Below are 23,347 nucleotides of genomic sequence, written 5' to 3' on the forward strand. Positions count from 1 at the left end.
TCATCTGACCAGAGTACCTTCTTCCATGTTTGGGGAGTCTCCCACCTGCCTTTTGGGGAACACCAAAAGTGTTTGCTTATTTTTTTCTTTAAGCAATGGCTTTTTTCTGCCCACTCTTCCGTAAAGCCCAGCTCTGTGGAGTGTACGGCTTAAAGTGGTCCTATGGACAGATACTTTGCAGCTCCTTCAGGGTTATCTTTGGTCTCTTTGTTGCCTCTCTGATTAATGCCCTCCTTGCCTGGTCTGTGAGTTTTGGTGAGCGGCCCTGTCTTGCCAGGTTTGTTGTGGTGCCATATTCTTTCCATTTTTTAATAATCGCTTTAATGGTGCTCCGTGGGATGTTCAAAGTTTCGGATATTTTTTTATAACCCAACCCTGCTCTGTACTTCTCCACAACTTTGTTCCTGACCTGTTTGGAAAGCTCCTTGGTCTTCATGGTGCCGCTTGCTTTGTGGTGCCCCTTGCTTAGTGGTGTTGCAGACTCTGGGGCCTTTCAGAACAGGTGTATATATACTGAGATCATGTGACAGATCATGTGACACTTAGATTGTACACAGGTGGACTTTATTTAACTAATTATGTGACTTCTGAAGGTAATTGGTTGAACCAGATCTTATTTAGAGGCTTAATAGCAAAGGGGGTGAATATATATGCACGCACCACTTTTCCGTTATTTATTTTTTAGAATTTTTTTAAACAAGTTATTTTTTTCATTTCACTTCACCAATTTGGACTATTCTGTGTATGTCCATTACATGAAATCCAAATAAAAACCCATTTTAATTCCAGGTTGTAAGGCAACAAAATAGGAAAAATGCCAAGGGGGGTTTACTTTCGCAAGCCACTGTACAATTTCACTGAACAGCTTACCCAGTACCTGTATGACAGGAATTAGATTCAATGTAAAATGACCATTTGATTTAGTGTGCCTTTCATCATAAAGCCATGTAATTGCTTTCAGTCGTCCTTTTGACTTCTATTTGGTAACAAAAATAATACTTAAACACTATCTTACCGGTATCTCATCAGAAACACGCCTTTGAAGATAGCATTCATCATATTTTCTATTTCATGCTGTTTGTCTTGCAGCTAAAACACAAGTTAATAATGCATTACTGCTTTAAAGTTCACAAAAAAAAAAAAAAATCTATAAATCTTTTCCTACATAAGTATTGCATTCTGGGGTTTGAAAATACATTCACAGTGATCATATTTCACCTGTAGTATGTTAACTCCATTGGTTGCCTGTTAACTTTTCGATTGATTTTAAAATTGCAATGCTAACCTATAAAGCTCTTCTGGCACTGCTCCTTCTTATACTGCTGACCTGTTTACTTCCTATGTCCCTGCTCGCAACCTGCGTTCCTCTGAGGCTGGTCTGTTGGTTGGCCCTAACTCCAGGCTGCACACTCAGGGTGGCAGGGCCTTTTCTGTTTATGCACCTAGACTTTGGAAATCCTTGCCAAATTATATTACGAGTTCAGACACTGGATTTTCTTAAAACTTCTTTAAGGACTTACTATTTTAAACTGACTTTTAATTGCATCTTACTGTACTTTTCTTTTTGTTTGTTTAAATCTTGTAAAGTGCCTTTGGATAATTGCTATGAAAGGCACTATATAAACAAAATGTTGTTGTTGTTGTTGCTGCTGTTGTAGTAAACATATATTTGTGATGTTAAAGCATACTAACTGGAAGCAGTGGGTAGACAGCAATTTCATTTACTCCTGGGAACCTGTTCACTACTTGTTATTCTACTACCTATTCTTCCCATTAATCTTCCTTTATTAAACAGTGTCACCAATGTGTTCAAACAACAGTAGAACAAACAATTTTACTGTAGAAATCTTTCCCAGAAAAAAGTCGAATTTCCAGCCTGCCCTCGACGCTGAGATAATGTACTTCCTGCTTGTTACCCTACCAACCAAATGACTGAGATGATGAACATTGAGATCCTTCGCCTCGAGATTAACTACTTTCCCGGTTTAAGCCTGGATATGACATCAGATAAAACAAGTAGTGAAAATGTTCCCTGGAGGTAGTAATGAAAAGTGTAAACAGCAGAAACTAACTGTAAACAAACTTGACTACCAGGCAAGGTATGTTTTCTGATAAAAAAGCAGGGAAAGTGTGGAATAAGAAAGTAACAGACTGAGGATTATATTCGTATTTTATAGTGTATAGATACATGATAAAAGTAAACACATATAGTTATAGATAAGAAAAACGCTGCATACTGTGGATTATGTAATAAATTAGCTACCATCAACCAGAAAGTTTTAGTTTACCTCAATTTTACGACAGCAGACCAGCTAATGGTCTCTCAAGTGCACTGAGGAAGGTGTTCCAGGAAGGGGAGATTTATACAGGCAGTTCTGCCTCTATCCCATCCTTTACCTCTTTTATTTTCTTCTCAAGCTGTTCCTGCCTGTGACATGCTCGTTTAGATGTCATCTTGTTTCTCTCCTCTTCATACAGTCTGTGAGTGTTGTCTTTATTAACACCAAGGTTCACAGCCACGCTCACCAAGGCGGTCAAGAGTTTCAGAGCTGAAGCACAAGAAAATTTCAGGTAAGTTACAATGTAATCTAACAAGGGGACTCCTTTATCAGTATGATTTGAGTACGTTCACTCTGTCATTTCTAAACTATCACCACATTTACACATACAAATACAGAAAATGGCTGAATATACTGATATAGCCATTTTCAGATTTACAGTTCAGACATCTCCAGGCATCCACAATTTCCTGTTTCAGTCAACACATCCAGTTTACTTTTTCAAACTAAGAGGTTTATAGCAACCCTGTGGCCTCAGAAGGTCCGCCTGCAACACTGCCCCAGGGAGTAACATGTTTGTTCCATGTGGTTATCTTACTGTTGGATTTATTACATCCACTAGGGTGTTCCAACTGAATTTAGAGAGGTTTTTAAAAGGACACAAGGATATGATGACTAACAAAAATCATACAAAGTGAATCTAAACAAGACAAAATATTACTTAAGATAACCGCGATATTTGGTATGCATATCAAGTTGAATCACTGCATCCAAATGCTGCCTCCTTACCTGACAAAGTGCAGGTGTGCCTGAATGCTCTGATCCTGGAGTCTGACAGCTCGGTGAGCAGTGAGATGATCGTGTCCATCAGGTAGCTGTCATAGATGACACTGTTCTGACCCTGGTGAATCAGCACCACGACGAACTCACAAAGGTTGCACCTGAACTTCTTCCAATAGGGCCCTGGCATGGTGAGTGGGTAATCCCCACAATCCTAAAACCCCAAAGCAAAGAAATGCATACCTTAAAGAGAATATCTCATTCCCTCTGAATGATTATACATCATGGGGCAATAAACAGATAAACTAATATTTTGGGTTAAGGTGCACAGAGAGCAAAGAGAGGAAGCTCTCATACAGCCTAACAGGGCCTTTTCTTATCTTTGTCCCTCATCTTTCATGAATACTAATTAAAAAAATTGATTACAAAAATAGAATAAAAAAAAGAAAAAAAACATTTCTAAAGAGGGCTAATCCACCTGAAGCACAGTTGTAAGTGATGACGTCACCATTGGTGACATCACTGTTGGCATGGTTTAGACAAACAAGTAACTCCTTGGAGAACTGGAGGACAGTTAATAAATGCCTGAATGCTCCACAGTACATCTTGGGCTCTCTAAGAGAGTGTGAACCTAACATTGCAGGGAAAAAGGGGATAAAAGATCATTTAAAAAAAAAAAAACGTTTAATTAAATTACCACATCCAGAGGCCATGTAACTGTAAGGATCCACGGAAAGGCCATGAATTTCTTGTACTGCAGGCCAGTATCCTGAAAAACATCCAATGCACAAACTGTCAACTGACTGAGGCATAACTACAACACTAGAGATGATGCATTCTGAATAACAGTGCAGTACCTCATCAAACTCCTCTATCATTTTCTTCTTGAGTCCTGTATCGTGCCTGCTTTGAAACATTTCAGCGGTGACCACTCCTGCACAGAGGAGAGTCTGGTATTAAGATTAATATCAAAGCCCTGTTTCAATTTGAATTCAAGGAGTGTCATACATTTTATTTTATGTTTTGGAAAAGGTCTACAACAAACAGATCTGAAAAGCACATTAATGAATACAATTCAACTCAATTTGACTCCAACTGTTTAAAATAACTATCTGTAGAGTCAATTTTCCTGCTTTACTACTGTTACTGAACTGATAAGGACACATCATTGTCTATTGAGAGGAGTTGGTTATTAGTTATTCATCTCTGTTAACAGCTCATTCTATTAAACTTTGTTAAAGTAATAAAGTCCTTTATCTGTGTATGATCAAGCCAATACAAGAAGGGAAGTGGGGAATCAAATTTAATAAATAAGCTTCTATGAAATGTCCATAGGGAATGGTTACTGTATTGTTCATAAGATAGTAATGACATTTCCTTAATATCTGCTTTATTAAACTTCATGGGGACTAAAAGGTCATTCAATGTAGTGTATGATTGCCTTTGCATCCTGAGCACTGGATGAAGAAGCTGATGAGGTCCAGAAGTGCTGTATCTCTGTCCTGCTGGTAGGCTTCTATCCAGTCATCCACTACAGACTACAGATAAAGAACAGTCAAATAAAAACCTCTTTATGCAGTCACAATAACACATACTGTATATTACACAATACACATTCCATACCGTATACTGTACAGAGCCAGATTTATCAATGCATTAACAGCAAAGTGATGTATGTGACTATTAATGGGATTGACTATATTTTAAAAGTGATTGTAGCTGACACAACAATGCCATACTGTACAACTTACCTGTTGTGCACTTTTATCTGTTATACCAGTCTCAAATGTCCAATTTTTAAACATGGGATATGGTACTACACTTTGCTAAATAAATCTGTTTGCAATCAATGCTTTCAGTTAGTGTTGCACCTGCTTGGTCATTTCACCTGTCATTAAACAACCAGCTGCTTCCCCTATTGATTGACATGCTTTCAGCCAGTAACATGACCCAAGAAGTGAAAGTTTAACAGATATATTAAAATTAAGGCAGAAAAATCTTTAATTTGAAGTAGTCCCAGATTCAAAATGGTCTCTTTAAAAGGGTTATGAGAACATTTTGCTTATCCCTAAAAAGATTAATCATACCCATCTTAATTAAAGTTTGCATCTATAATGCATGAAATCAAACACGTCTGAATAGACATTCACAAAACGCATTACAGAGCATAGAGCTACAAGCTTTCTTTAGAAATATTGATTCGAACTGAATATCTTAGTATGTGCAATTTATAATAAAGCATGAAAATGAAGGAAAACAGCATAAGAATGACGACAAACTTTTCAATGTACAGTACACAAGCAATGCAATCTAACTGCCTGTACGCCATTTAAAATCATAGCTTACATAAATTCAATTACATTGAGCGCATTTAAACCCTGATACATGAACCCCCGCCATTCAAACTTTCGCCTCTAAAGCTGTCAAGCCTGCAAAGATGCAAGGCATGATAGTCCAGTGAATTAGCCTGCTGTGCCACCTGCTTTATTTCTAGTTAAAGGAATAGAGGCTCTGTACCTGCATGGCACTCTTTCCCATGCTGACCACTTCAAACAGCGTGACTGCTTCAACGTCTCCATTATTCGCGTGCTCCTGGCTCGCCCACCTGTGCTTGGGAAAGCTCGGCTCAGAATGTCTTCTCTTACCATTCTCGGAAACTTCACGCGCCCTCCTCTTCCCTCTCTACAAACAACAGAGATATTCTGTTAGGATTTGTGCCTTTTCAGTTAGTCAGTGTTACCAAATAAATACTGTATAGTTGAGTACAGTATTAGTGTAATACTAATTTCAACTAGATATCTTTCTCAGTGTCTTCGATGATGTAAAATAATTGTAATGCTTTGTTTTACTATTACTATGCTACCACTGACTGCTGTATAATTATGGAGGAGTACAGCACAGTATTAGCAAATGTCAATACAAAAAACATATTTTGTATATTTGTACATTGCAGCCTAAACACATTGATATATCAGAATCTTGAATCCTGTGGGGCGACTGTATGCCCACTTTAACCAATTCAGTCCACTTATTATCCACTAAATGTCTTTTTATCCCTGAATAGATAATCATCTCCTCTTCAGAAATAGATAACACAAGGATGTCCCAAACATGCAGTGACACCTGATATCTTGTCCATTAGCTACCAAGTTAGAACAACTGGAATGAATATTCATTTATTTTTCCCATTACTATAATTGATTACTGCAATGATGACCACCAAGACTGGTATCACATTGGCATAGAAGTCTTGGCAGTCACCTTTTAAGCAGAGGTCTTTGGGCTAAAACAGTTAGCAAATATCCAAACCCCAGTACCACAAACCAGTAGATCTAGGCTAAGGAATATTAAGTAATATCAAGTAACGGAAGTACGTATTATATGCACGCTCATATTATTGTTGGTTTATAATCTATAGGGAGCGCTGTATTAACAAGCAAACATTTGAACCGAGATTGCTACTGCAGTGTCACAGCCACTCTGAATGAAATATCGAAGTACAGCCAGAGAATGCCTGATACTTACAGCTGTTTTCTGTCTGCTCTCACTTCTTAGAGCATTTGGAGTTTGATTGACGGACCCAGAAGAAGGGATATCAACAATGGAGTTTTCTCTGTTAAAGAAAAGTTACTGAAATCAAAAACTGTATCTACCCCTTCTACTGAGATTTCTCTTTTCTGTGAAGTGTAGATATCCCCATAGCCACAGCAACTCAATCCTATCTATGTCCTATGTATATTCTGCAGCACACCTATATTGCAGTATACAGTGCCATCTATTGACAATGTCACTGCTTCTCTATCTTCATAATGAGTTGTGTTAATGTACAACTCTGTCTGCAAGTGACACTTGGGTCACTGATGAAGTACTTTCTTTGACCTGTTGACACCACACTTTTGTCTAGTCAGGCTAACACAATTCAGAGATGCTCCTGGACGGCAACCATTTTGCTTTTACAGAAAAGCTTAAAGCCACACTAAATGGGGTAAAAGGTCTTACTTTTGGACTTTAGCTCTGGATGCTAGCTTTGGCTCTGCTATCATCTCTTTTACATTTTCAGATAAAGCTGATGATGTTTTGTACTTCTCAGGGAAGTGAATGACATCGCCCAATCATGAACGTTCCGTAGACGACAACCTGAAAAAAGGGAAATACTGTCCTTATTTTACATAAAGTAAACACTGTGATAGTCTTCTGAAATGTCTGTAACAGACAGTTTTATCAGATGGATTGTATCTGGTAGTTTGCATTAGATGGAAATGACAAGCTGCCCTGATCTCGTGGGCGGATATCAGCTTGTATCTTACTACAGCCTCTATGATATACTACATTGTGCTTCGTTTTTTCAGGCCTACTGTATTTCAATCAATTTGCCCAATAATACCTAGCATTAAACATGCTTATAGCTTTATATAAAACTTTCACAGACAATATCTATAGATTACAATCTGTATATTGTCTCCAGTGAGCAGGAACAAAATACCAGCCGTATCTTGCCATTCATTTATTTTCTTCTAACAAACAATACTTTTATTATTTTTATTTTACAAGGAAAGAAAATGTGCTTCCTGTCCTTTGGACAACATTAAATTCATACCAGTACCATGCATCATGTGACAGAGAAACGAATTCCAAGCTAGGTATCGTGTGAATGCGAAAGAAGAGTTGTCTAACTAGTTCCCCATATGGTGAGAATAGGTCTGACACAGATTTAAAAAAATAAATAAATAAAATAAAATAAATGCTCATTTTGACTATATTTAATCTCATTACTGCCATGCAGGAGATATAGACAAATAATTTTTGTATAATTTTCAAGCTTGTTTCAAGGAGTTTCAAACAGATAATTAATGGACACAAGGACCAAAGGGGACATATAACCACCATCAAATAAAATAATTCATAACTCTGAATATTGAAGTAAAACTATAGGACTGATGTTTCTGCTAATACCTTCCTCGCTATTTAAATTGCCTTTGAAGAATGGATGTCCATTAAAAGGAAGCTGAAACATTGGTCAAAACATAACGTAGGTCACATGTTTCAGGTGATACAGACAGCGTCTGAATGGCGTTTTTTTTTTCTTTGGTTATATTATCTTCAGGCACTGTTCGTTTAAGCCTCCAGTACTATACCTGAGAAAGTACTTAATTACAGTGCTGTTTATACATGAATGAACATCAACAGTGCTATGAGGAGAGAGCTTTGTCAGGTGCTGTTCATGAGGTGTGCCTCAAAGCCCAAAGGAGAACACGAGGGATGTGGAAAGGGACCAGGTTGTATGTGCCCGTTGGAGACAACACACTGCATTCAGATAAGGCAAATGGCTGGATGTATAAATCTCTTTTAGACGCTCTCACAGCACAGGGACCCTACCCTACTTACTACTGCATGCAACTAAAAGAACAACAAGAAGACATACAGAAACATCAACAATCCAGGAAGGTCCTCATTTTATAAGGCTTTAAAAGAAATTAAAACAAAAGGTTTCGTTTTCACTTGGGAGCAACAGATGTCACAGGAAAAAGGTCAGTAAATAATACATTTCTACGAAACATTTTGGTGTCCATACTTACATTTTAGCCCCAGTTTATTTATATATTGCTTAATTTTGAATATAAAGTAGGAATCTAGGTGCTGTTTTCAACCCCTAAATGAAGATTATTGTCTCCTGTTGTACAGTGAAACCCAGCAATAATTCATTAATACTGTTTATGGTTGAAGAATAAATTCCACAGAAATATTTAAATAACCTGGTTGCAACATTTATTATTAATTAGTCATTCAGCAGACACTTTTATCAAAAGTGACTTCCCTAGGGGGTGAACTATGCATCACAACTGCTGCTGTACAGTCACTTGCAATAGGCCCTTGGTTTTAAGTCACATCCGAAATACTGGGCCCATAATATTTTTTGTGGACAATTTGCCAATATCCTACATACTTTCATTTGTATTTGGGTAATTTCACAGCAATTTGCCCAGAGAGGACATAAATCTCTTAAGTTTGTATTTTTGTAAGCAGTACTAAAAACTCAATGTCCCAAAAACCAAATGTACGATTGTAGAATAATTTTTTTTTTTTTTTTAATGATCATCAGTATTTTAGTAAACTATGATTATATACTGTATATATAGGCCACTTACATTTTTAAAAACCTAAAAAGCACAGTTTAAATGGCCTCTTCAGTTTGTGTTGTGTTATTTTATTATATGACCTACTTTAAAAAAAAAAAAAAAAAAAAAAAATGAAAAACTGTTTCTTTACAAACGCTATTTTTTATTGCAAAACTAAAATACCTAACATGAAGCTCTGTAATACAGTATTAGATTTTTCTAAAAATTCCGTCAGACCTATATTTTGCAAATAAATAAATAAATAAATAAATAAATAGTTTAAGACTTTTCTTCACAGCGAAAAGACTAAATCAACCTCCCTACACAGTCAACAAAACGCCAGTCTAGGTTAATTAAATGTTACATTAGAAAACAAACGAGAAGGAAATAAGAGAGAAAAAAAAAAAAATTACAACAACACAATTTAACAATAAAGACTCCTTCCTGGCCAGCCTACCACCAGCGCCTGTGATTGGTCGCTACTGTGTTGTCAATTCACATTTACAGCCCAGGATTGGTCTAGACAGAATCCTTCCATCAGCCTTCTCGTCAAGTTGTCTACAACAGACTTCATTTTATCCCATCCCCCTCCATTACTTACTATTTCAAAACAAACATGGCTTTACTGTTCATGAGAACTTGAACGCAAAACAAATGCAATCGTTTTAACACGTCAGAGAAGCCATTTCAACTTCGCAAAATGTAAATAGGGGCCTAGTATAATGTGACTATGTATACACTGATATACTATATATATTATATATAATATATAGTTATATATGATATATATATATATATTATATTCCCCATATACCGATACCGTACTTGACAATCATTTCTAAAACATTTAAAAACGCTTTGTTTCGTTTTGATGTAGAGCCATGTGCGATATTTTGTATTACACTAATCTTGATTATGAAGACTTACCTCAAAACCGTTCTGCAAAAGGAATGTGATTAAATACTGGATGTAATCATTGCACAGACCGTATGGTTCCAGACTCCCAACTCCAAAATTACTTACTATAAGTGACTTCACTGCGCCATCCGGTGGTATTCGCCCATAAAAACAATTCGTACTGTGAAAGGAAGGTGGAGCTGTAATAAAATGTAGGTAATCAAATGATTTCACTGTATCCAAATGTGACAAACCGACGACGTAACACTTACACTACATATTATATGATTGTAATGCTGGTTTAATTGACCTTGGGATGTATCTCAAAATTCCAGTAAAACTATTTAGATGTACTAGGACTGGGACTGTACCGCTAAATAAACACACAGTACCTGACTGCTTTCTTCTGTACTAAGAAGTTACTGTCAAAAAACATACTGCTTAACCAGTACTGATGCAGTAGTGTACGGTAGTATGGGAAGATCAGAAAGCTATTAGAAAACCTGACCACTTCAGTGGCAAAAACTTTTAAATTGTTATTATTATTAGGCCTGTATTCACTTTATAGTATTTTATTCTCAAGACAATTTTGTTTTTGTTATAGTGATACTTGCAGTGCATCACACATTTGTTTGTGTGACTAACTGTTTTCAGTCTTGTTCACATATACATGCATAACATTTCATGTACTATTATGGATTTTGAAAGGTTCAGAATAAAGCTTTTTTTTTTTTTTTTTTTTTAATGCACCACATTAGGGCTATTTTGTATGTTCCATGGGTTCCCTGGTGTTTTTAATGTGAAGTGTAAGATGGAACCCTCCTTCCCATATTGTGAAGATATTGTAACACTTTACAGTCCACTTGATTTTGTGTGTCCACGACAGACCCTCATGCAGCGTTCATTCAGCCCATTGCTTTGCTGTTATTGTCTGGATGACTTGCATGTGGATTTCTTCTACTGTTTATGTTGTCTTCCACTGGCCTTCCTTAATACTATATAGAAAGCCACCCCCAATTAGTGTTGGTGTTGCACTCTGCCCTGATCATGTCTTTTGGCTAGAAAACCATGGTCCTATCAAGTTGCCAGTAATCTGGTTCCTTCACCAGGCAAGATCCTAATCTAGTGTTAAAAATGGTAAATTACTTTATAAAAAAACCTTTATTATTGACTGGTTTCACAGATTACATTTTGGACAACCCAATGTTCCCTACATTGGCCCAAGATTAGTGCTAATCAAGGTCTGTGAAACCAGCTTTATAATATAATATAGTGGTGAAAAAAAAACTGTGACTCCACATTCAGGACTCAATGATATTACCAATTACTGGTCTTTAAAAAGCTTGTTCTTGTTGAAGTAATGTATTAAATGTATTACTCATATTAAACAGTCAAGACTATGGGCCACATGAAGATTTCAAAATTAATTAAAAAAAAATGTGTCACACACAATACAAAAAAATGCTGCCTGACTTTATTTTTTAAAGGAAAAGAATAACGAGCCAGCATCTTATTAACAATGATAATTGTGTTTTAAATGTAAAAACTAAAAATACATTAAGTAGCTTTCAAAAAATACAACTGAACACAACACATATTAACACGATTTCTAAAACTCAATAGAATGTGTCTAAATATGATACATTAATCAAGATAACTTTGATGAAAACAACAGATTGAGTAAATAGCCATTATTTAATGTTGTGTTTGCCCATGAAACAATAGCAAAGAAAACAGGCATTGCTACACATGGCTGTGAAACCAGTTAGAAAAAATAATTGCTATCACAGAGTACTAAAGTACTGTACCATCTTAAAAACGACAGCTTCCTACAACTGTGGAGCTCCAAGCAACATAGGTATAACAGTTGTCTCTTTTGAGCAAAATATATACCAGAATTACAATATTAGTAAAATTAATCTTTATCTCTTACACTGGATCAGTGGATCAAGGACCCCTGGGCGGTGCAGTGGTCGCCCAGGGGGTCCCCAGAAAACTGAGTAACACATATACATATATACAAGTGTAATTTCACTGTTGTAATGAAAGACAGTAATTCTTACAGTGCAGACTATATACATTGAACATTCACTTTCACTGTCTGCGATTTGCCTTTTTCTCCAAAAAATGTGATCACTGCCTTTAGCGGGAGTCAAACGACAGCAGGGATTTTGGCCAAATTACTTTTGTGAATGCTGTAAATGATAAAGGTGCTTCTCTGAACAATCCTGTTTTCAACTCTAAACTGAGAACGATTTGAAAATCAGTCTTGTTTATTTTCATTAATAGCAGAAAAAAATCAAATCGATTCTGCCTAATGCTGAGTGTGTACAATTTAAAAAAAAAACAGTTACAAGTCACATACAACACAGGGCCGATATCAGCCTTTTTTATTTCTACATGTAGCAGACCTCTGACTTTTGTTTAACAGTGAGTTTCAGAATTAGAGTGGAACAAGAGCAGATCCAATTTCAGAATTAGTGGAACAAGAGCAGATCCAATTTCAGGATTGGAGGAACAAGATCAGATCCAATTTCAGAATTAGTGGAACAAGATCAGATCCAATTTCAGAATTAGTGGAACAAGATCAGATCCAGTTTCAGAATTAGTGGAACAAGATCAGATCCAGTTTCAGAATTATAGAGAGCAGATCTACTTTTACGACCCTGTATAACAGGGCAGATGGAAATGGGGCATTAATTCAAACAAGTACATATTTAACTAAATATATTAAATAAATAAAAATAAATGCATAGAAATTCAACTCCAGTTACAGATGCTGGTATTGGGTGAAAGTTCAGAAAGTTTTTGGATGATTACATGACTTTTAATCCATTGATTCATGAATTATAAGTGTGATTTTAAAGTGTTTTGTTCTATTTTTTACATTTCTCAGTTGTACACAGTGATTCATAATTCACAACATTGTCAGCATCACAAAACATATGTAAAACCACGTTGCACAAACTATGAATGAACCTGCATATGTATTTTATATATCGACCAAAATATTTATCTGGCTTTTTGTCTGAGAAAGAAAAAAATAATTATGTTGTTATGTTGATGATGAAAATTAACAAAGTGGTCCTAACAATAATTCCACTAACAGCAAGGAGTGCTAGGCTCTTTGCTCCTGTTCCTGATTAATGAGCTAATACCTTAAGCACACTTTATTTATATACTATGAATAAGGCATAAAAAAGTGGACTGGAGCCCTGGTCCATCAATTGTTTTGCTTCACGTATCGCTTGAGTAACTATCTCTCTCACTTCGTGTCATTTTGACATTAGAGATGTAGGGAGTGGAAACATAAAAATGATCTACAATAATCTGGATAATATTACATCAAATCACCTTATTAATAGTAGTGGTAGAATGTTAAAGTATATGAGTGCAATGCAATGCAGAAGAAGAGATCAGCTTAATCATGAGGTTAATGAGATGAGGTTAATCATTTTTAGGATGCCGGTATTAGAACATTCAAATAGACCCAACAGGCTGATTTTAAAATTGGTTATCTAATCAATAATCAATGAAGGATTGCATGTTCAAAGTGATCTGTGACAAATCTTAATTGCCAGTACGATCTACTGTAAAACCTTACTTGGATTTAGACTTGGTATTCCCTCAATAAATTCCCTGTAAGTTACTGTAAGCATATGACATGCCTCTAAAGTGGTTTACCCCAGTGTAAACAAGCCAGCCCACAGTACTCTATCTTCAATTTTCCCAATCCAATTTTAAATATCATTCATAAATAAACATTTAATGCAGAAATACACATTACATAAAACAGTTGCTTATACCCAGATTCCATCCTATGAGAACCCCTTAATGAAATCACTGTAGCACTTTGTTTTTTTTTGTTTTTTTTTTTACAAAAGGATGGAAATTGCACAAATCTGCAGCACCTGAATTGGTGCTGCTGACAGCTTTCAAGTTAAATTCCTAACAAATGACATTGCTGGTGTGAGGTCTTCAGTCAGCTCATCTGGGAGTGCAGACACAGATGCTATAACACTACGAGTCACATTGAGTATCCTGTGAGAAAAAGAGAAAGAAAAAAAACTTAATACCGCCTTCCAAAAATGTATGGACCTAATTTTTATTTCAATTAATCTGTGGTCAATAAACAAGTGCAGAGTTGGTTCCCATCTATAATAGTGCTGCAAGAGTTTTACTAAATGCAGATTACAACCAGCACCACTGTAGTCTCTATAGAACTTTAGGGCAGCTCTGACATTTTTTGTGTTTAGTTTATAAGGTGTACACTGGAAATGCTCCAAGTTAACTTCCTTCTCTGTTAGAGACATCTAACTCTACCTACACAATAAGCTCAAATGATGTGCACACTTTTAAAATACCTGAATTGAGTTATAATATGGGCCAATATATATAAATATTTATATTTATATATAAAGCATCTCATCTTGGGAATTTATTGCCTCTGAACATAAAAACAGCCTCTTCACAACACCGTTTTAAATCTGACCAGAGCTGTAAATACTGACTATGACCAGGATCATGTACATATGATTTTTTTTTTTTTAATTTTATGCTCTTACTTTATATTACTGTTTTTATGATTATTTTAAGTTTGTTGTCCTGTTTGAAAGAGTTGTCTCGATTTGCCATGTATTTTATAATGTTATTTCTTGTCATCTTCTCCTGCCAGGACCCCCTTGTTAAGGAGATGTATCTCAAAAGTTCAATCCCGGATAAATTACATGTTTTTAATATATATAAATGGTAAGTGGATGAATGTTTACATCATGATAGACAGGTGTTATTTTTGAGTAGTTTGTGAATAGTTATATTTGGCCTGTATATCAAATCAGACCCACTGCACAAGCCATAGCGCAACATCAGAATGAAAAATGTCTCCTACCAGCTGACATAATGTGCAGGTAACTGTGGCTCCTGTTTGGACGCATCTTCTTTGACCAGCGACGTTTTAAGTGCCTTGAAGTTTGCCTCAATGTCTCTTTTTAGAACGGATAAAGGCAGGACACCTTTAAATGAACTGATAACTTGCTGTGGGGAAAAATATATATTCATACATATGCAATATATATTTTAAAAAAGTGTTGGAAAATTGCATCCAAAATATTGATTACAAATAAAATCAGAATATCGCTACAAAGGTGCTTTTCTCAATTTGTATAAAGAAACATTTGTTTGTAAAAGTAATACGATTGTAAATGTTGCAATATACTTTTGAGTGTTAAAATAACCACTGAGCATCATATAAAATGTTATAACCCAACAGCAGCTAGAACCTAGTAATGGCAAGCTCAAACAAATGGAAAATGTGGACTGATGTACAGATACACAGTCTGTACAAAGCTTTAAGCACACGTACATACAACACTGACAGCTGGTGGGCTATATATTTGTGGCTACCCAGATGCTGCACATCATCTTCTAACTGTTGGCTCAAGACAAGCAACTGGTTCAGTTTCCCAATGTGAGGAAAGTAATCTGTAACAAACACCCAAAAGTTATCCATTTATTTACAGGATTTTATTCTCAAACAATTTCTACAATAGTAACACCCTTTTAGTGTATTGTAGTAAAAGCATAGCACTGTGTTGTGGAATGAAAGCATATTAAAAGCTAATGCACATGCAAAAATGGCAAATCACTAGGAACTATTAATACATTGTAAAAAAAACCTAATTAACCATGGTAAAACACCAAGTGCACACAAGCATTGGAAAAGGCATGTCTAGTCCTTCTCTGATTTCCTTTTAACTGTAATATTTAGTATTTATTGGATCTTTGAAAATATTACATACATCTATCTGGAAATCACAATTAGTACTCAATAACCAGTTCTTCCTAAAATCAAGGGATTTAATTTGAACTTTAATTTGAAACTATATGTAATCACAACAAATGTACTCTATACTGCCATATTTTACTTCTGGGCAACATTCAATTTTGCTGTTTATTTTTATTTTATTTTATTGTAACAAGTCCCCTAAACTGGTTTGAGTCCTGTGGTGATGTACAGCTATGAACATGTCAGTAACCACCGTTAAACTGTACAATAATAAGATTTCAAATGGCTGTTCTATTTTTATATTTCTACTGTATTATATAAGGAATCAAACGCCCCCAAAAACTGTCATTTTCTTACAAGAAAAACACTGAACGTAAAACTGCTCACCACTTACCATCCATTGATGGCCTCTCCAGCATGTCTACAGGCCTTCCGTGAATAATGAAGACTTCAACTCGTGGAAACATGGTAGACAGGCCCACCGCATCCAGGTAATCCTTAGGCAAAGGAAAACAACCAAGTTGAAGATTCTACTGTGACATGGAAGACTAAAGAAGCAGTGTTTAGTTAACCTGTGATGTTTTTGTGGGAATCGTAAGACTATGAAAACCACATGGCCTGATACACTGAACTTGTGCTGTATAAATGTATATATTAACATGTCTTTAAAAAATTGTAGCTTTATACTAATAGTGAGTCCTTAAAACTATATCTCCCAATAACATGTTAACCAGGCATTACACTAAAGTGTAACCACGTCGTCATGAAATAAAACTTTAAACAGATATTGCATTAATTCTTTCATACTTCATTGCTGTTTAAAATGTAAGCGTTAATATACATTTAAAAAGATGCATGTTACCTCTAGCTGTGGTAAAGGTTCTGGTAGATGCTCCAGACACTGGTTCATCCTTTCTACAATATCTGTACCTAGACAAGAGTATAGTGAGGCAAACACAGATTATCCATACATACACTCTTAAAGTAATTGTAGCTCACAAAATAGTTCTATACATTTTACCTGTCATGTACAGTACATCTGTGGGAAACACAAGTGTTAGCAAACACGTATTTTTATTTTAATACATGATATCTGGTACTGCACTACATTAATCTCTGTTTGCAAGCCATGCTTTTAGAGTGTCTTGCACTTCCTGGGTAGTTGTCTTCTTCTGATTAGAGGAAGTTGGCACATGCCATCTAATAACATGATGAGCACCCTCTAACGCCCTTCTACAATATCTTCGTCTAGATACATCCCCATTTTCCAGTAATCAGTATGTATTTTAATATATGTTTTTATTTCCCTTTTTGTTTTCACTTCCCCCCTTCAATATATTATATATTGATAAATTATCCACCTCTAATGCCATCAAGTGATTTATTAATACCTCTCTTTGTTGTTTGAATGTATTACATTCTAATATAAAATGCAGTAGTTTCTAACCTTTGGCATTCTCCACATAATCCATCTACATGTTCTTAACAGATGCTGACTCAATGCTGTATGTCCAATTCTCAATCTGTTCATTATAGTTTCTTCCGCCCTGTTTAATTCCTCTCTAGATGGTTCACTCCCTAACCTGACCTTAGGCTGTACATCATAATAAAACCTTCCCTTATGATTGTGTTCCCATTAGTTTTGCTATAATTCCATATTTTTTTTGTTTATTTACTGCATTTATTTCTGCCTGGCACAGAGGGAGTACCATATCCACTTCCTTTCTCAATAACCAATGTTCTGCCATCAAATCCACCTGTTCCTTACCTAGCACCCTGAATGACTTGGTAACCATGCTAAAATAATATCTATGTCTAATATATAATACCTTCCCTGACTCCACTCCCTGTCTTAATAGCATTCCGTGAACTCAAGGAATCAGTAAACATGACTGATCTAATTTTATTTTCATCACTTTATGTATCGCACCTAACAATGCCAGTGCTTCATCAGTAAATATAAATAAGTGAGATGACCCGAGATGGAGTTTTGTAGAAGGGAAAGATTATCTGATCACCTATTGATATTGAGTGTACAAAACATTAGGAATACCTGCTCTTTCCATGAAATAGACTGAAGAATGAAATACAAGTTAAAGAAGGATTTTAAGCCTTGACACAATTGAGACATGGATTGTGTATGTGTGCCATTCAGAGGGTAAATGGGCAAGACAGAAGATTTAAGTGCCTTGAAACGGGGTATGGTAGTAGGTGCCAGGCGCACCGGTTTGAGTGTGTCAAGAACTGTAACGCTGCTGGGTTTTTCACGCTCAACAGTTTCCTGTATGTATCAAGGATGGTCTACCACCCAAAGGACATCCAGCCAACGGCAGGCCAGTGGTTGAAAACTACTCAATGATGAAAGAGGCCAAAGGAGGCTGACACGAAATGTGCAAAGCAACAGACGGCCTACAGTTAGTCAACTGACAAGTCCAGTACAACATTGGTGCCTGAAAGACCCATAAAAAAATGCACAACTCGTCGTACCTTGACATGAATGGGGTATGTCAGCCCTCAACCTAACAGAGTTCCACTTCTTTCAGCAAAACACAAGAAACTGCGGTTGCAGTGGGCTAAGGAACAAAAACAATGGACACTGAAGGATTGGAAAAATATTGCTGTTTCACAGTGATGGGAGGACTAGGGTATGGAGAAAACCACATGAGTACATGCACCCATCATGCCGCGTGTCAACATTGCAGGCTGGTGGTGGTGGTGTGATGGTGTGGGTGTGTTTTCATGGCACACATTGGGCCCCTTGATAAAAGTGGAGCAACGTTTGAATGCCTTGGGATATCTGAACATCATTGCCAATCAGGCGCATCCCTTCATGGCAGCAGTGTATCCATCTGCTAATAGATTTTTTCAGCAGGATAATGCCCCATGCCACAAGGCTAGGATTGTCCAGGAATGGTTCCACAAGCATGACAGCGAATTCAGCTTACTGCAGTGGCTTGCCCAGTCACCAGATCTCAATCCAATTGAGCATCTGTGGGATGACACAACTATTCAGAGTAGAGATCCACTACCAGCCAACTTTACACACACACACACTCAACAAAAATATAAATGCAACATGCAACAATTTCAAAGATTTTACTGAGATAGTTAATATAAGGAAATCAGTCAATTGAAATAAATTCATTAGGCCCTAATCTATGGATTTCACATGACTGGGAATACAGATATGCATCTGTTAGTCATAGATACCTTAAAAAAAAGGTAGGGGCGTGGATCAGAAAACCAGTCAGTATCTGGTGTGACCACCATTTGCCTCATGCAAAGCGACACTCCTTCGCGTAGAGTTGATCAGGCTGTTGATTGTGGCCTGTGGAATGTTGTCCCACTCCTCTTCAATGGCTGGATATTGGCGGGAATTGGAACATGCTGTCGTACACGTCGATCCAAAGCATCCCAAACATGCTCAATGGGTGACATGTCAGGAGAGTATGCAGGCCATGGAAGAGCTGGGACATTTTCAGCTTCCAGGAATTGTGTACAGATCCTTACGACATGGGGCCGTGCATTATCATGCTGAAACATGAGGTGATGGCGGCGGATGAATAGCACGACAATGGGCCTCAGGATCTCGTCACGGTATCTCTGTGCATTCAAATTTCCATCGATAAAATGCAATTGTGTTCATTGTCCTTAGCTTATGCCTGCCCATACCATAACCCCACCACCACCATGGGGCACTCTGTTCACAACGTTGACATCAGCAAACCGCTCTCCCACACGACGCCTTACACACTGTCTGCCACCTGCCCGGTACAGTTGAAACCGGGAATCATCTGTGAAGAGCACACTTCTCCAGCGTGCCAGTGGCCATCGAAGGTGAGCATTTGCCGACTGAAGTAGGTTACGACGCCAAACTGCAGTCAGGTCAAGACCCTGGTGAGGGCGACGCGCACGCAGATGGGCGTCCCTGAGACCTAGCTGGTCTCAGAGATCCCACAGGTGAAGAAGCCGGAGGTGGAGGTCCTTGGCTGGCGTGGTTACACATGGTCTGCGGTTGTGAGGCCGGTTGGACGTACTGCCAAATTCTCTAAAACGACGTTGGAGGCGTCTTATGGTAGAGAAATGAACATTCAGTTCTCTGGCAACAGCTCTGGTGGACATTCCTGCAGTCAGCATGCCAACTGCACACTCCCTCAAAACGTGAGACATGTGTGGCAATGTTGTGTGACAAAACTGCACATTTTAGAGTGGCCTTTTACTGTCCCCTGCACAAGATGGACCTGTGTAATGATCATGCTGTTTAATCAGCTTCTTGATATGCCACACCTGTCAGGTGGATGGATTATCTTGGCAAAGGAGAAATGCTCATTAACAGGGATGTAAACAAATTTGTGCACAAAATTTGAGAGAAATAAGCTTTTTGAGCATATGGATAATTTCTGGGATCTTTTATTTCAGCTCATGAAAATGAGACCAACATGTTGCGTTTATATTTTTGATCAGTGTGTGTGTGTGTGTGTGTCTATATATATATAGCCATAGACACTTTTCCTGACCTTGGATCCTTTGATCCACTTCCTGGGTCAGTTCACCTGGAGTGTTAAATTGTCTCAACCCCTTAACTGGCTTCTTTCTTGCCAATAACTAATCAGCTGCTTCCCATATTGCCAGACATGCACGCAGCCAGTAGCGTGTTTTGACGCAGAAGACTCTGCTGGAATGAAATGACCATGGAAGCAAAGCAGTAAGACTTCCTGGGTAGCAAGGCAAGCAAACTGACAACTTTTGTAGTACCAGGTGTCTAATTTAAAATGAAAATACATGCTTGCTATATCATGTGTATCTATTAAAAAAAATGTACACGAGACCTATGTAGCTAATGGAAGTGAACAATTCTTAAGACTTATGGAATTCTTTTGTTAGCTACAACAAGTTTAACAATTATTACACGCCCACCAAAAATACTTGTTACAACATACCTGTACTGTCAGTCTTTCACAATTTTGCCTAATTGTGTCTGTCCGTCCATCCACTCTGCCTGTCACACTCTACATGGTGAACATGATTAACTTTGCACATCTTCACCAAACTTTATTATACACTAGCCTCACAGCCATTCAAATTGATTTGGCTATAATTCAATAAATTTACACAAATATTTAAACCAGTACATGCACTCTTTCACATTAGTTTTCATGATTATGAGGACCCACTAGTTACAAGTAAGTTGCCACAAGTATTAATTTAGGACGTCAGCTGTACATTAACATTTACAGTAATGAGTGGGTTAAAGCTGAACCAAAACAAAACTAAACCAATATGAAAACTATACTATTTGATTATCTTTATAGTCTCTGTAGTCTATATGATTTATATATGCATGCATATGACTTTGTAAACTGAAAATAGTAATTTTAAAAGAAAATAATCACACAATAAACCACTTACAGTCATCAGACAAACATTTTTTAGCATAAGGTGTTGGCTACATAAAATCATAGAACACAATGTAGTTTAAAAAAACATTTACTACAATCTAATAAAATAATATTAAAATATACTTGCATGTCAAGCCAATAATCTCCATAACAATAATACAAAACTACACAATATATATTGAAAACATTACTATATCAAAGTGCTATTTCAAATAAAACTTGAAACAGATTATTCTACAATAGTGATGTATCAGCGCTTGTCAAACTGGTTGTGTTCTTGCAGAGCTCCATTCGTCTGGACAGAGCTCACTCTTTTTTGGTGCACCCGGAAATTACATCAGGAGGAAAAACAGTTTACTGCAAAGTTTAGTATAGAAAACTGTGGTGTTTGGATGCAAGGGAGATATATAATGATTTTAATGTTGCAACGGTAAATAGGCGACTAAACATTACATCTGAGAAAAGGTAAATGTGTACAAAACAATAAGCACATAAAAAAAGCTTTCTTAACTGCTCATATTCACTTTAAGGAAACCACAAGAAGCCTCAACTAGGTATACAAAAAAGTCAGACAAATCATGCAAATAGATTTATAAAGCTAAACTCACCTTGCCTGTGGAAAGCCTCTGACTCAATAGGACTGATGTCATGTCTGAGTTGTTCCTGGAACTGTTAAAAGCAAAGGCAAAGCACTCAGAATTCAACATCAACAATGAATGAGAGAGGAAATCCATGCTTTCATAATGCATACAGTTTTTTGTACCTTCACGACTGTCTATGTCTTCATTGTTATCTTTTTGGTATATTAATGGAGTCTGTACCTAAAATATGTTTATAAATATGCAATAACCCCAACCAGTGGTACCTTCTTTTTAGTCTCAGATGAAGCCAGGATAAGCTACTGAATACAGACCACAAGGTGCCGTGTGCCTGTCTCACCTGGTGTACCTGAGCTCTAATGAGCAGATCAAGCTGGCAGCACAGAGACAGCACCTCCAGGGCAACCTGCTCACTGCTCAGGTGAATGGGCTGCAAGGGTTTCTTAATGTTGACTTCCACTGGAAAAAGAAAATAAAATATATGCATGTAAAACACTGTTTTTACACTGGAGTCCAAACTCATCGTATTCTAGTCGTGAAAATGGCATTCCTGTAACATAAAAGCTGCATCTCCCTGTTGCAAGTACATTTTTAGATAGCTCTGACAGACTTCGATTTAGGGTTGACAGCAGGCACTCAGTTGGCAAGTGCATCTACCAAATGTCCACGTTGATCCTACAGACCTTTGACAGTGTTACATTGTCTTGTCCAACCGTCAATCAATCAATCAATCTTTATTTTATATAGTGCCTTGCATAGTGGACCACCATCACAAAGCACTTTACAAGATGCAGTAACAAGAAAATCCATAATACTATATATACAGATACAAATATAATAAGACAATACAGCACAATGTTTGAATGCCACACACTGACACAATGCTGTAACAGTCACTAGAAAAAAAATGCGTGACACATGCCAGGTGAAAATCGGCACAGGTTAAAAAAAAAAAAAAAAAAAAAAAAAAAAAGGACAGACTCATGCTCTGCGCCAGGATAAGCCTTTATGCACCACTTTTTCTAGGCAATATCACATTTTACCTCCACATCTATTTTTCTTTTTATAATTGAATCTTATAATATTTAAGCGGTTACACGTTTTGCACGATATAGACAGTGATGTTAATGATGTTAATGAATTCATAAATACAGCGCTTACCTTTGAATTTTGCATGATAAAAACAGGGTTGACATAGCGGTTCTGTTTTACTCACAGCTGCCATGCTCACTACACCCAGTCAGTTCATTCATTGTATGATACGGAGGAGATTGACTGCTGCACCGAGACAATGACAATTATCAGATCCGTACGTGTGTTGGACTTAACGTGTTTACCCAAATAACAACAATGTTATACCTTTTTGTTTTATTGTTCAAACGAAGTAAGCATTTACATTATATGATTTATGAAAGCGAGCAATTGGTCGTGGCCATTGTTGTAAGCGGAGTTTGGTTCAGTCCGTGATTATTATAGTGTTACACCTGTTAGG

The 23,347-nt window shown here is 36.9% G+C and overlaps 2 protein-coding genes and 1 long non-coding RNA gene across 4 annotated transcripts in view; 1 reads left to right on the forward strand and 2 right to left on the reverse strand.

Moving 5' to 3' along the window:
* si:ch211-269e2.1 (cohesin subunit SA-2) overlaps nt 1–10,201 on the reverse strand; it is a 35,990-nt gene extending 25,789 nt beyond the window's left edge. For both annotated transcript variants that reach the window (XM_041258899.1, XM_041258900.1), the window contains exons 1-10: nt 10,103–10,201; nt 7,059–7,196; nt 6,585–6,672; nt 5,577–5,741; nt 4,501–4,597; nt 3,917–3,993; nt 3,757–3,828; nt 3,069–3,273; nt 2,398–2,549; nt 1,016–1,089 (exon numbers count right to left, since the gene is read on the reverse strand). In XM_041258899.1, coding sequence (XP_041114833.1) covers nt 1,016–1,089; nt 2,398–2,549; nt 3,069–3,273; nt 3,757–3,828; nt 3,917–3,993; nt 4,501–4,597; nt 5,577–5,741; nt 6,585–6,672; nt 7,059–7,102 — 974 coding nt within the window. In that variant the 5' untranslated portion in view covers nt 7,103–7,196; nt 10,103–10,201. The remainder of the gene's footprint in view (nt 1–1,015; nt 1,090–2,397; nt 2,550–3,068; nt 3,274–3,756; nt 3,829–3,916; nt 3,994–4,500; nt 4,598–5,576; nt 5,742–6,584; nt 6,673–7,058; nt 7,197–10,102) is intronic.
* Nucleotides 8,378–16,342, forward strand: LOC121320513. The gene is made up of 3 exons (XR_005950861.1): nt 8,378–8,587; nt 14,748–14,821; nt 16,274–16,342. It is a non-coding gene; the product is annotated as an uncharacterized LOC121320513 (long non-coding RNA).
* si:ch211-218d20.15 lies at nt 11,582–23,154 on the reverse strand. The gene is made up of 8 exons (XM_041258905.1): nt 23,017–23,154; nt 22,196–22,314; nt 21,865–21,925; nt 16,720–16,787; nt 16,252–16,354; nt 15,435–15,553; nt 14,961–15,106; nt 11,582–14,113 (listed from the first exon to the last, which is right to left on the reverse strand). Exons 1-8 carry the CDS (start codon nt 23,078–23,080, stop codon nt 14,008–14,010), a joined length of 786 nt encoding a protein of 261 aa, XP_041114839.1. The 5' UTR covers nt 23,081–23,154; the 3' UTR covers nt 11,582–14,007.
* Nucleotides 23,155–23,347: the final 193 nt, after the last annotated feature.

Source organism: Polyodon spathula, chromosome 9 (assembly GCF_017654505.1).
Source record: "Polyodon spathula isolate WHYD16114869_AA chromosome 9, ASM1765450v1, whole genome shotgun sequence".
NCBI lineage: Eukaryota > Metazoa > Chordata > Actinopteri > Acipenseriformes > Polyodontidae > Polyodon > Polyodon spathula.

Coding starts and splice junctions, on each gene's coding strand:
- si:ch211-218d20.15 (XM_041258905.1), bottom strand. CDS start 23,080: ATGGCAGCTGTGAGTAAAACAGAACCGCTATGTCAACCCTGTTTTTAT. Junction 15,554..16,251: donor GGAGAGGCCATCAATGGATG/GTAAGTGGTGAG, acceptor TGTTTGTTACAG/ATTACTTTCCTCACATTGGG. Junction 15,107..15,434: donor ACCAGCTGTCAGTGTTGTAT/GTACGTGTGCTT, acceptor TTTTCCCCACAG/CAAGTTATCAGTTCATTTAA.